The sequence below is a fragment of the Triturus cristatus genome, chromosome 6 (assembly GCF_964204655.1).
Source record: "Triturus cristatus chromosome 6, aTriCri1.1, whole genome shotgun sequence".
In the NCBI taxonomy this organism is placed as follows: Eukaryota; Metazoa; Chordata; class Amphibia; order Caudata; family Salamandridae; genus Triturus; species Triturus cristatus.
The window spans coordinates 57,125,917-57,138,920 of NC_140589.1; the positions used below are offsets into that span (position 1 = coordinate 57,125,917).

The 13,004-nt window shown below is 46.9% G+C and overlaps 1 protein-coding gene across 1 annotated transcript in view; it reads right to left on the reverse strand.

The window, feature by feature from the left end:
- The window catches only part of DNAH8 (dynein axonemal heavy chain 8), a 13,985,216-nt gene that overhangs the window by 6,723,316 nt on the left and 7,248,896 nt on the right, over positions 1-13,004 (reverse strand). Inside the window, exon 49 of the mRNA XM_085610239.1 lies at positions 7,236-7,397. Coding sequence (XP_085466365.1) covers positions 7,236-7,397 — 162 coding nt within the window. The remainder of the gene's footprint in view (positions 1-7,235; positions 7,398-13,004) is intronic.

Sequence of the window (13,004 nt, forward strand, 5' to 3'; positions counted from 1 at the left end):
TATAGATGATGTCCTTTGTATATGGGAGGGCTCGGAGGAGAGACTCACTGAATTTCTCAATTGGTTGAACAGTCTCGATGTCTGCTTAAAATTCACTTGGGCGGTGAATAGAACATCAGCAGTGTACCTTGACCTGGATATACAGGCCAAGCATGACAAGCTTGTTACCAAAGTGCATCACAAAACAACCGACAAGAATTCCCTGCTGCACTACAGGTCATATCATCCAAGAGCACTTCGAGATAACTTACCTGTGGGCCAGTTTTTAAGATATCGCCGGAATTGCTCCAACCTTTGTGAATACTCTGAACAGTCTAATGTACTGGCTACCAAATTGGAGAACCGAGCCTATCCTAAGAAAATAATCAGGCAGGCGAAGAAACGAGCATACAATACGCCACGTGCGGCTCTCCTGGAAAGGACTTCTAAACAAAAGGGTGAATGTATACCTGTGGTGACCACTTTTGGCCCCTTATCCACCAAAATCAGGCAGATCATCCGTAGACACTGGCACCTGTTAAGTACTACGAGCATGCGAATGCCTCCACCTCGCTTTGCATTCAAACGATCTGCAAATCTAAGCGATCAGCTGGTGCACACCAGACCCAAATCTGAGCCACGGGATAATAACATTCCGCAAGGACACTACCCCTGTGGGGGTTGTTCTGTATGCAAGCTTACAACAACCACTAAAAGTGTCACTCTCGCAAATAATCGTATATGGCATCTGAACAAATTCAGCAATTGTAATACAGCTAACGTTATTTACAGATTGACCTGCCCCTGCGACCAACACTACATTGGCCTTACCACCAGGAAGGTCAAGGTCAGGATTCAAGAACATCTGAGCACGTTGCGTGCAGGTAAACTGAGTACAAAACTAGTCCAACACTTTCAGCATCACAAACATGATCCCAAAGATGTACGCTGGGTAGTATTAGACAGAGTGATTGGGGACCAGTTTAATATGGAATCCAGGCTGTGTAGCAAGGAAGCTCGCTGGATCTATCAGGAGGGTGTGGATCAGATTGGATTGAATGACTCCATCGAGTGGAATAAGGTGCATACATAATCCATGCATTATTCTTGACCTTTCCTTCCTTGAGCTTCCCCCTGATGGACAGTATAAATCCAGCCATTATGGTCAGTCACGAACATTAGAATAGGGGGGCGCGATATGGGGGCACTACACTGCATGAGTAACCAGGAACACAAAACGAGATAGCCAGGGGCACCCGGTATCACTGACACCGTTCGTTGCACCATTGCAAATCCCAGTCATGATCTAGATTACACTTGATGCAACGCGGTATCTACATAACGAAGCAATAGGTGTGAACAGAACTCTGGGGTGATGAAATGCCTGAATTATTCACCAACGAGTCACATTAACAATAAAAACGGGTGCTTCGACGCCCACACACTGAGGAGCTGATTGCCTGGAGAGGCATACATAACCATTCTAAGATGGCGCGTTCTGTCGGCCCTGAAATGGGCGGGACCTACACAGCGTTGCCACGTGACCAGGAAAGTCACGTCTTTTAATCACGGCAAACACCGGTTGCGGTGTTGCAGTGCTGAGTGAACGCCAGACACGGACGGGATATCGGTGAGTCCGAGTTTTTTCCTGCTTTTCTAAAAACAGAGGGGGCTTCGTACAAAGCGGTTTAGACCATAGGTGAAGGGAGACCTGTGAGAGTAAACGTGACTCGGTCGGGGGGAATTCCTCGTTCCAAAGGGGTACGCACAGGCCAGTCACGTAAACAAACTGTCTAGAAATCTTAACTATGAGCTTGGCATTTCTAAAAATATAAATAGACATATTAAGTACGAGCCATACAGCAGATATTAAAAGTCGCATTATAATCGAGACACGGAAGGGACTATACCCCACATAACGGGCAGTTTTTTCAAAACCAGCGCCTCCTCTGACACAAGCAGGACCCCCGCTAATCTTGGCTAAGCAGTAATTACACTTGAAAAAGATACAACAAAGCAAAAGGGAATTCTATACTTGTTTCCTCCATATAACTATCAACTGAACTCTCTTGATTCATGTCCTCTGTGTCTTTCACTGTGTGTTTACAGACTCATGACAGGAGTCGAGGGGATGAGCCCTGAACAAGCGACCGCTGTTACATGCACACAAGCCCGAGGGTAAAGGTATGCCCACGATGGGCGACATCCCGGTAAATATTTTGGGCTACATGGGTTTCGGAAGGATACACACAGCTATGGGTGTCTGTGAACCAGAAGTCAAATATTTTAGATGTGTGTTGTTTGTCTGTCTCTTTTCCAACAGAACTGCTTTTAACTGATCAAGCAAGGCTATAGGGTGAAACAATAATACCCCACGCCCTGAAGAAGTTGCCGTGAGTTTTTTCTATTGGCAACGAAACATGTCGGCATTTTTATACATGAGTGGTCACACAGCACAGAATAAAAAGTAGAAAGAGGGTGTGAACCAACTCAAATCTGTGTACATACACTGTGGGGTTTATTACGGTGCACGGTTCTCTGCACTACTTCTCTTTCTCTTGCTTTATACACACTAGCAATCTTTACGTGTTTTGTCTAAACCTTCCCATACACATTTCCTTTCTACGGAGTGGTGGCAGCTGATGATGAGATCTTGAGGTAGCAGGCGAGTACCTTCCTGCTTTATCCTCCCTGGTGTTGCTACCGTGAGGCGCCATCACTCCTTTCCCACACTTTTTTTCACACGGGGGTGGTTTAACACATCACTATTGTTGGTTAAAGAGACAACTTTTTATTATCTCGTTTGAATACTCTCCCTTTCTTTGAAATAGTGAGTCATACCTTAAAGTAGCAATGATGATATTGTAACACTTGCTCCTAAGTTTGTCTAAAAAAAATATATATGACAACTACAATGGCTATATGAATCAAATGCTCACTTTGGGAACAGGTCCTTTATTGTATACACAAAGCTCAAATCAAGCCCTTGGAGTAATATTCTGGAAGATGATGAAAGTTCTTTAAAAGTTCCCTTTCCTCTCCTTGGCACTGAAGACACCACTATAGGCCAACCCAGCAACACAGCACACTGGCAGGGGGGCAGTCCATCTCCTACAGCTTCCTTTGGTGCTTCTCCTTGGCAGAGGTTTGTCTTGTTGATCCAGAAGTGATCTAAAGTCTTGGGGTCTGGGTCCCCATATTTACACTACTAAATCCTTTGTCCTCTGAAGGCAGAGGGGCCTGTACCTAGTCCAAACCAGTTCAGTGCAGTCCTGGAGCACTTTGTTTACAGGACTCCTTCTTTGCTTTGGCAGGGTGGGCCAGGGACAACAGACGCACCACAGGAGGTGGAGCCAGCATTGTGAAAGGCAGGCGCAGCCCTATTCAGACCCAGGTGCTATCTCCTCCCATCACTCTACATGCAGATAGGTCTATTCAGCCCTGTGCTGACTCACCCTGTCTCCTGGAATCTCCCAGCCCCTGTCACGCACAAAGCCAGACAAACAATACACAAGATAGCAGAGGAAGGCTGGATGGTTAGGTAAGAAAATATCTACTTTCTAAAAGTGGTATTTTCAAACACGGAATGTTAAAACCAACCTTACTAAAAGATGTATTTGATCATTCTGAGTTCAGGGATACTAAACTCGAATTTCTACCACGTTCCCTGGGTCAGTTAGGATTATAAGGTGTTATAATCAAACTGCCCATTCTGGCCTATGGGGACTGGTAGACTTACAATTGTAAAAAACGAAAATGGCTGTAATTGACTATTAGGACATGCCACACACATCAGGACATGCCCTACCTTGTACTTACAATGCACCCTGCCCTTGGGCCTACCTTAGGGGCATCTGATATGAAGAAAAGGGAAGGTTTAGGGTCTGGTAAGTGTGTGCACTCACCAAGTCTACATGCCGGTACTAAATTGCACACAGGCTCTGCAATGGCAGGTCTTAGACACACTTTACAGGCTGCTTCTGTGGGTGGCACAACCAGTGCTGCAAGCCCACCAGCAGCATTTGATTCACAAGCCCTAGGCACACATGGTGCACTGTACTAGGGTCTGACAAGTAAATCAAATAACTAAATCATGGAGTCACTAATCGGTACATCAATTTAACATAGGGAGCACTTGCACTGTGGAACTGAATAGCAGTGGCACAGTGCCCAAAGCATCTAAAACCAGCAAACAGATCAAAAACAGAGGAGGCAATCAGAATAGAAATGGAAGGGAGACTCACGCCAAAGGTACCAGGTCTAACACCTTCTTTGTGGGTGATGGGATTCCGTCCTTATTTAAGGATCTCCCCAATGCGTGATTGAGAGTTCATCTGCCTGTGTCTTATTATTATTATTATTAAGCATTTGTAAAGCGCAACAGCTACCTACAGTCTTAGCTCCTTAAGGTTTTGGTGAAGCCTGTCAGATAACTAGGTGTTATATCACAGTTGTACTGGGGAAACTATCCGAGCTTGTCTTTAAACTTCCCTTGGACCCTCCACTCCTGGCTCCATCGGGCAGCCAATAATTTCTGAAGCGGAGCGTTCCCCCTCCAGTAACCCTTTTCTTGCCTCCTCTTTGATGTCTTGAGGGAGATCGTTGAGGTAAGGAGCAATGTCTGACCACATCTGTCTGTTGTAGCATCCCAATAACACTAAAGAATTGGATGCCATGACCGTCAACGCGGACATAGTGGAAAAACATTTTCTTAAGTTGTCTAGCCTTCTACCCTCTTTATCTTGGGGTGCTGACAGTGGAGTCGATGGGTTCTCTGACCTGCGTTGTGCTGCCTGAGTAATCACAGAATCAGGTCTGGGGTGACCTATAAGACAGGCGGGAGCGTCGTCAGGGGCTTTGTATTTTTTGCTGAGTCTTGGTGAGACTGGAGGAACTGTAGCATGGTTTCTCATTATTTTAATGCCCTGGTCCCAAATATAGTCTACAATAGGCAGAGACCTGACAGATTTTTTAAAAGGTTCTTTGAAATTGTAAAGGAAACAGCCTAGATGGCGAGATGGCATTGGAAGATCAAAACATCTGGCTGCTCTTTCTAAAAGATTATGGAATCCTCCAATATCCTCTGGAGGAGAATCTACTTGAGGTGGAGATGGTGACGCTGGTGGAGGGATAATGTAATTGTCCCATTCGTCAGGATGTGATTGTGTATCTTGAATTTCCCCTTCTTCTTGTTGCTCTTCCTCCTCTTCATCTGTAGATGGAAGCAGCTGCACAGGCACTTGAGCTAAAGGAAGGGATGGAGGTTGAGCTTGCACCACGGGAGGTGGAGAAAGCGCTAGTGCAGGAGACGGTGCGGACGTAGGAAACCTCTTTTTGTTGTCCGATATCATGAATTGTAGGTCCGTTATCAGAGCTGAAGGAAGACAAACCATTTCTGGCTGTAGTTGCTGATGACGTCTTTGGTCCGAATAGTACAAATGTTCATCAAAACATTGATCATCATCCTCAGAGGCCTCTTGGTATTTGACGTTCAATTCAGAGGGACTTCTTGCAGCTCCAAACATGCTGTTGTCATCAGAGTCCTCATCCTCATCCAAAAGACGAGTTGGCAATAAAGGTTAAACTCTACTACGTGATGTTAAAGAGGGCGTCAGTTTCTCTTTTATAGTTTTGTGTAGGGAAAACAATTTTCCTGCTTTTGATTTTGGTGTCGTCGACGAGGTCGTCGTTGGTACATATACCGTAGTCGAAAAAACGTTGACGGGCATAGATGTGGATGTCTCAGACGAGACAGGTGGAGATGACAGTACTGCCATCGGCGATGCAACTCTCACCATTGAGGCAGTCAACAACGGAATAGGGGAAACAGTAGATGGGAGGGTCATCGTCAGGCTAGTTGTTGACGCAATCTCCGTCGATGACGATGAGTTTTTGACAATTTTTTATTGTCGACGACAAAGGGGGTTGACTCATCGATGAAGATGTCGTCGCCGATGAAATAGACAAGATTGATACTGTGGAGACGGTTGTCGTCGACGAAGTTACTCTGACGACAGCATGTGGAGTTCTTGTCGTCGTTGGTACCACCGCCAACGAGCTGTACGTCGACGGGTCTGAGGAAGGTTTCTTGAAAGCATGTTTTACCTTCACTGGAGGAGTAGGAGGGTCCGAAGCTGATTTCTGTGTGGATTCTTTGGCCAAAATCAAACTGTGAAGGGAAGGAGATTCCCTGGAAGGCAGACCTTGGTTCTTAGTAGCCTCTGAAGACTTTTTGTGCGTCTTCTTTGGAGGTTGCTGCGATGAATGACCTGGAGAGACGTCCCGAAGTATTTTTGAGGCATCTTTGAGGAGGATTTTGAGGAACCTTCACTCTCCCCAGAAGGTACAGGATCGTCCCTGTCTTTAAGCCTCTGCAGCCAAATTAAAAGCCTTCCCTTGCGGTCTTTTAATGTTTTTGGAGAAAAGGTACGACATACCTTGCAGTCCTTTGGTTTGTGATCCGGATAAAAGCAATAGAGACAGTCCTTATGAGGGTCATCGATGCTTAGCCTTTTCTTTCTACAGGTACCCGAGGGCCTAAAAAGGCCTTTTTTAAGTGTGTCTGACATGAAGAAATAGGAGAACTTCACTCAGACAATGGAATTAGAGAAGAAAAATACCTTGAATCCAAGAAAATATTTGTATAAAAGGGAAAATGAGGAAAACTGACCAGAGCTCAGTGGAGAGTCCCTTAGCACGACGTGCGGTAGAAAATCTGAGGGACTGGAGCTCCATCCAGGAAGGTTCTAGAGGGTGGTGTCAGCTGATTGGTTGTTCTCTTAAGTGTGGTCCTTTTCAAATAAGGACTTGGATATGTTACTAAATGTAAGGCCTTAGGCCTATTACCGTCTATGTCTAATGTGCCATTGCCTTTATAAATGTACCGGGGACTTCCATCTCGACGACGGGGAATGATTCAAGCATGTGAATTTATGAAAGATACCCTAATACTTGATAACTTATGGCTGTATAGTTATGCCTAATTCGTCATTTTATTTTCTGTGTGATTGAGATTGCTAGATATCTGAATATATGGAAAGATGTTACTATAGAAGAAAAAACTACCTTGAATGCAGCAGCACAACTTCTATTCAGGGCATTTAAATGGGGAATGAGCTACTAAAAAGCTTCAAACAATACCAGCATCTACCATCTTCTGCAAAAAAAGGCACTGAATGCAAAACATTGCTCAGTAATATAAAGTAATAAGGAAGAAAAAAATGCATGCTGTGAAATGTTCACAGAATATAACATACCTGTACAAGTTTCAGATTCCATGGTGGATGGTTAACCAACCCTGCCAATTCAACCTGATTGGCAACAGCAGCCTGAAGCTCAACATATGTACTACTGTCTAGTTGAATCCCTGGAAAGAGGTCATTAATCAGACTAAGAAATAGCGGTTCATCTTCATCTACCTGAAAAAGTAGAATATAAGCATGCTTACACCTTTAAAGTTAACAAGTAATAAAACCATTACATCAAATCAAAGTCATAGCTGGCAAACCCTGCCTAAGTATCCATCATCACTGAACATTGTAAGACTTGTATGTTTTCCTTTGACTGTTACAGACATGGATTTAATCATTTCCAAAATGGGAAGTGCTGTTTCCTTAAAAACCATAAGTGGCTCAAGGTGTCATATGTCATGAAGGGGACCCCAAGTCAGTCCCAGCTACCCAGCAACACCAAAATGTATGTGGGAACTGGTAAATTATTATAATAATTAGTGAAACATTCCTTTATTGAATTTCTTCTACATGCAAATAAAAATGAAATACAGTATATAAGCAATATATGAATTTCATAACCTCTTACTTAAAGACACAAGCTGCATAATTTAAGTAATGTAAAAAAATAAAAAGTTCCCGAAAACACAAGTTCAAACTGTGAAGAAGTTTCCTAACATGTTACCATCTGTTTTAATAGCGAAATTGAGTGTACTTACCCTCCAAGTATTTCCCTTCAATTATTGGCAGCAGCCATCTAGCCCTCAGATTATTCCAATTTGGACACTCCAACATTTGATCGAACAATATTTAAAATGTACCTGCGCCCGCAAATACTTTGTGTAGTGAGGTGTCAGGTGGACAAATAATCTTGGATTTCAAGCACTTGTTGGCCTGTCAGACCTCATTAGAAGGTCTACATGGCAAGCAGGAGCTAATGGGCCACAGCTGTGGTGGTTAGGTTTATTAGCTTGTGGTGTCCTGAGGTCCACCCTACTATAGCTCTCAAAACTACATTGAGTAAACAGTTTTATTTTGTTTAAGTTGTGTCACCTGCATGTTTCGCAGGCATTGCAATTGTTTAAAAATGTCGGTATTCCTGATTTATTTTACTTCTTACAAGTATTTGTAGGGTTACGGCCCAAATCTCAGCTGAACAACCAAATAAAATTTGTTGTTAAAAGAAAAACTACATTGAGTAAACAGTTTTCGCATTTGACTCTCAGGGTAGGAGGGTGACTAGTCAAGGCTTCTTATGGAGATAGTGAGGGGTAGAAATTCAGAACTCAGTCAAACAACAGGCACAGTAGTTCACTGCCCTGTTCAATGCTTTGTTTTAGTGAAAAAGAAGTACATTAATCCCACCAAATCAACATACTACACCAAAGAAATATTAACCAAGAAAATGTTGTACAATAATGGTGCTATGTGGCTTATTTTCACAGAAATCAGTAGACTAGATCTACATGCAGGTGCAGGCTTACTATGGGAGCAGAGGAGTGGCTTCCCTAGTTTCTCTGTGAATGTGGGCTCGAAAATATATGCAAAGCTAACACTCCTATACTTGAAAGACTGGATAGATCAAAATGGCTTAGTGTCAGCAGACCAAGGAGGTTTTCAGGAGTGTAATTCAACAGTAGACTACTGCTTTTGCCTGTGGCCATGGCAAAGAAGGTAATGGAAACCAGAGCCAGCTTGTGTTGCTGCATCATAAATTTACAATCTGCCCTTTATCTAGTAAATCTTTCAACTTTCTGAAAGAAACAAGAAGGCATAGTCAAACTGTGTTGCATTTTATTTTTGAAGGAACTTCACCATGGGAACTGGGGAAATGTAGCTTTAGATAGAAATTTCAATCTGTCTCATAAACTTCCAACAGAAAATGGTCTGAGACGGGGATGTGTTTTAGCTCCCACTTTTTAGGTTGAGAATTCAAGACCTCTTGTATATACGCACAAGTTACTTACCTTTGGTAACGATATATCTGTAAGAAACATTAGTTAGTTAGATTCCTTACCTTAGAATATCCCCAGGCGTCAGGCTGGATCCGGAAAGATTTTTCGTCAGCAGTACCCCTGCGCGGCGGTAGGCTTCGTCTGCCGCACCGAGTCCGTCGGCGGCGTCGTGATCGCCGGGATGACGTCGTCGGAGTACTTGGACGCCGCCCTTGCACGCTGACGTCAGTTCAGTGCATAGCTTTCCGTGCCAGGAACGCAGAGCCATGCAAGAAACCGACACTGGTGCCATGAAACTAGGGCCCTGAAAGGGATGACTTTAACCCTAGATATCGGTTCGCAGAACGGGGAGGATGGGTGGGGCGGTAAGGAATCTAACTAACTAATGTTTCTTACAGATATATCGTACTGAAGGTAAGTAACTTTTGCATCTGAAAGAAACACATTAGTTAGATTTCTTACCTTTGAATAGATACCCCAGCAATACCAACCCCGGTGGTGGGTCTGCGAACCAAGATCACATCAGGAAGTCCTGAAGAACGGAACAGCCAAAGAAGCCATCTCTCCGGACTTGGCTGTCCAGGCAGTAATGCTTGGCAAACGTGTGCAGCGAGGCCCACGTAGTTGCCTGACAAATGTCCTGCAAAGGGACTCCCCGTCCCAAGGCAGTAGTAGTCGCTGTGGCCCGAGTGGAATGGGCCCTCAGCCCCACAGGAGGATCCTTCTTAGCCAAGGAATAACAGACCTTAATGCACAAAATGACCCACCGAGAGATGGTTCACTTGTGCACTGTCCGCCCCTTCTTAGTGCCCATGTGGCCAACGAAGAGTTGGTCGTCCACCCGGAACAGTTTTGTGCGATCCAGATAAAAGGAGAGCGCACGTTTTGGGTCCAGACGGTGGAGCCTCTCTTCCTCTTTCGAGGGATGCGGAGGCGGAAAGAAGGTGGGTAAGGTAATGGACTGACCGAGGTTAAAGGCAGTAACCACCTTTGAAAGAAAAGAATGGTGAGTCCTCAGAACAACCTTGTCCTGATGGACAGAGAGGAAAGGAGGCTTCGAAGAAAGAGCCTGGAGTTCACTCACTCTTCTGGCAGAGGTGATGGCAACCAGGAAAGCAGTCTTGAGAGTCAGAAGACGAAGAGGACAGTTATGAAGTGGCTCAAAGGGAGCGCACATCAGATAAGTTAACACCAGATTCAAGTCCCACTGAGGCATTACAAAGGGAACAGGATGAAACATGTGAGTAATGCCTTTCGAGAATCTATTTACAACAGGGGACTTGAAAAGAGAAGGCTGATCAGGAAGCCTCAAGAAGGCTGAAACAGCTGAAAGATATCCCTTGATGGTGCCCAGAGCAGAGCCCCGCTGGGCCAGGGAAAGAAGAAAGAGGAGAACCTCAGAAAGAGGGGCTGAAAGGGGATCCACAGCCTTTGCTGTGCACCATGCCAAAAATGTGTTCCACCTGCAGGCGTATACCGTGGAGGGACGCCTGGCTGCCAGAATGACATCACAGACTTCAGGAGGCAAGTCAAATGGCATCAACTGCCGCCGCTCAATCTCCACGCATGGAGGTGGAGGCTGGCCATGTTCAGGTGGAGGACCGTTCCCTGCTGCTGGGACAGAAGGTCCTCCTGAAGAGGCAGTCTAATTGGAGGATCGATTGACAGACTGAGTAGCTCAGAATACCAGTATCTTCGTGCCCAATCCAGAGCCACAAGGATGACATGGGCCCGGTCGCGCCTGATCTTCTTCAGCACTCTGGGCAGAAGTGGTATAGGCGGAAAGGCTTATAACAGGTCGCAACTCCACTCGCGACGAAAAGCGTCTCCGAGCGAGTGCCGCCTTGGAAATTCCAATGCGCAGAACTGATGACATTGCGCGTTCTCTTCGGTGGCGAATAGATCTAACCAAGGCTCTCCCCACTGCCGAAAGAGACCTTGCGCCACATCCGAGTTCAGACGCCACTCGTGATCCATCATGCACCGACGGCTGGGCTCATCCGCCCAGGCGTTCAGAGAACCCGCCAGGTGTTGAACCACCAGTGTGATGCCCTGATGTGCCAGCCATGTCCAGAGGCGTAGAGTCTACTGACAAACGGTCCCTGACCACACCCCGCCCTGTTTGTTGCAATACCACATGGCGGTGGTGTTGTCCGTGAACACCTGCACTACACTTACCCAGACAGAGGGAAAGAATGCCTTCAGTGCAAGCCGGATCGCCCGCAGCTCCAATAGATTGAAATGGAGCCGGGACTCCGCCGGAGACCAGAGGCCTCTGATCTCCGCCTCTTCCATGTGGCCCCCCATCCCAGGAGGGACGCATCCATCACCACTACGTACGTGGGGTAGGGAGAGAGATCCGTCACTGACCCAATTGCGGTCCATGAGCCACCACTGCAACTGTCTTGCAGTGCCCTCCGAGATCACGACGTGGTCGGACAGGTTGCCCTATTGTTGAGCCCACTGGAAGTTCAGGTCCCACTGCAGAGACCGCATCCGCCACCTGGCGTGATGTACCAGCAGGATGCAGGGAGCCATCAGACCCAGCAGCCATAGGGCCATCCTGATCGAAACTCGGGATAAAGGCTGAAAGATCGGAATCAGAGCCTGATTATCCCAAACCCGCTGTTCGAGAGGATAGACCCAAAACTGCGCCGAGTCCATAACCGCTACAATGAAGAGGAGCTTCTGGAAGGGACTCAGATTTGACTTCGGCACGTTGATGGAGAACCCCAGCGAATGCAGGAGGTCGGCCGTAGTCTGGAGGTGGTTTACGACTGTACGGGGTGAGCTCGCCTTCAACAACCAGTCGTCGAGATAGGGGAAGACTGGAACCGCTAATCTGCGCAGATGAGCTGCGACCACCGCCATCACTTTCGTGAACACCCGAGGGGCACTGGTGAGGCCGAAGGGGAGCACAGTAAACTGAAAGTGCTCGTGGCCTACCGTGAAACGCAGGTAACGCCGGTGGGCCGGCAGGACGGGGATGTGGAAATAAGCGTTCTGCAAGTCCAACGCTACCTTCCAGTCTCCAGGGTCTAGGGCAGCCAGAACGTGAGCTAATGTCAGCATCCTGAACTTCTCCTTCCGGAGGAAGGCGTTGACGCTCCTGAGGTCCAAGATATAGCGTAGGCCTCCTTTGCCCTTCTTCGGAACCAGAAAGTAGTGGGAGTAACAACCCCGTCCTACTTCTGGGTCAGGAACGTGCTCGATGGCCCCCTTGGCCAAGAGGGCCGTAACTTCCTCCTGCAGAAGTTGCAAGTGATCCCCCGACATGCGGTGGTACTGCGGTGGCATGGCTGGAGGGGTCACCTCAAAGGGGAGGGAGTAGCCCCTTTGGACGATTTGCAGCACCCACTTGTCCGAAGTGATGGTACGCCAGTGGAGCAGGTGATGGCGAACTCAGCCTCCCACTGAAAGCTCGGACTAGAAAGGCTTTGAGGCAGATGCTGCAGGAGCGGTTGTGGACTGACCGGCTCTCTGTCCCCCTGCTCCGCCATGGCAGAATCCACGTCCGCGTTGAGGCTGGTTCTGCCACCTGTGGCTGGACGAACAAGCGGGGGCGCCCCTTCCTTGGCCACGAAACGGGCGAAAAGCAGAAGTTTGCTGGCGCTGGGCCGACAGACCCAAGGAGTTGGCCGTAGTCTGCTTTGTCGCCAAAAAGGAGACGGCCATCAAAGGGCATGTCCATGAGAGTGCTCTGGACATCCCCTGAAAGGTTTGTGGACCTCAGCTAGGCGTAACGACAAATCGCCACCGTCGTTGCAATCGCTCTGCCCAGCGAGTCCGTGGTGTCAAGTCCACATCTAATGGAATACCGAGCTGCTTCACGCTCCTCAGC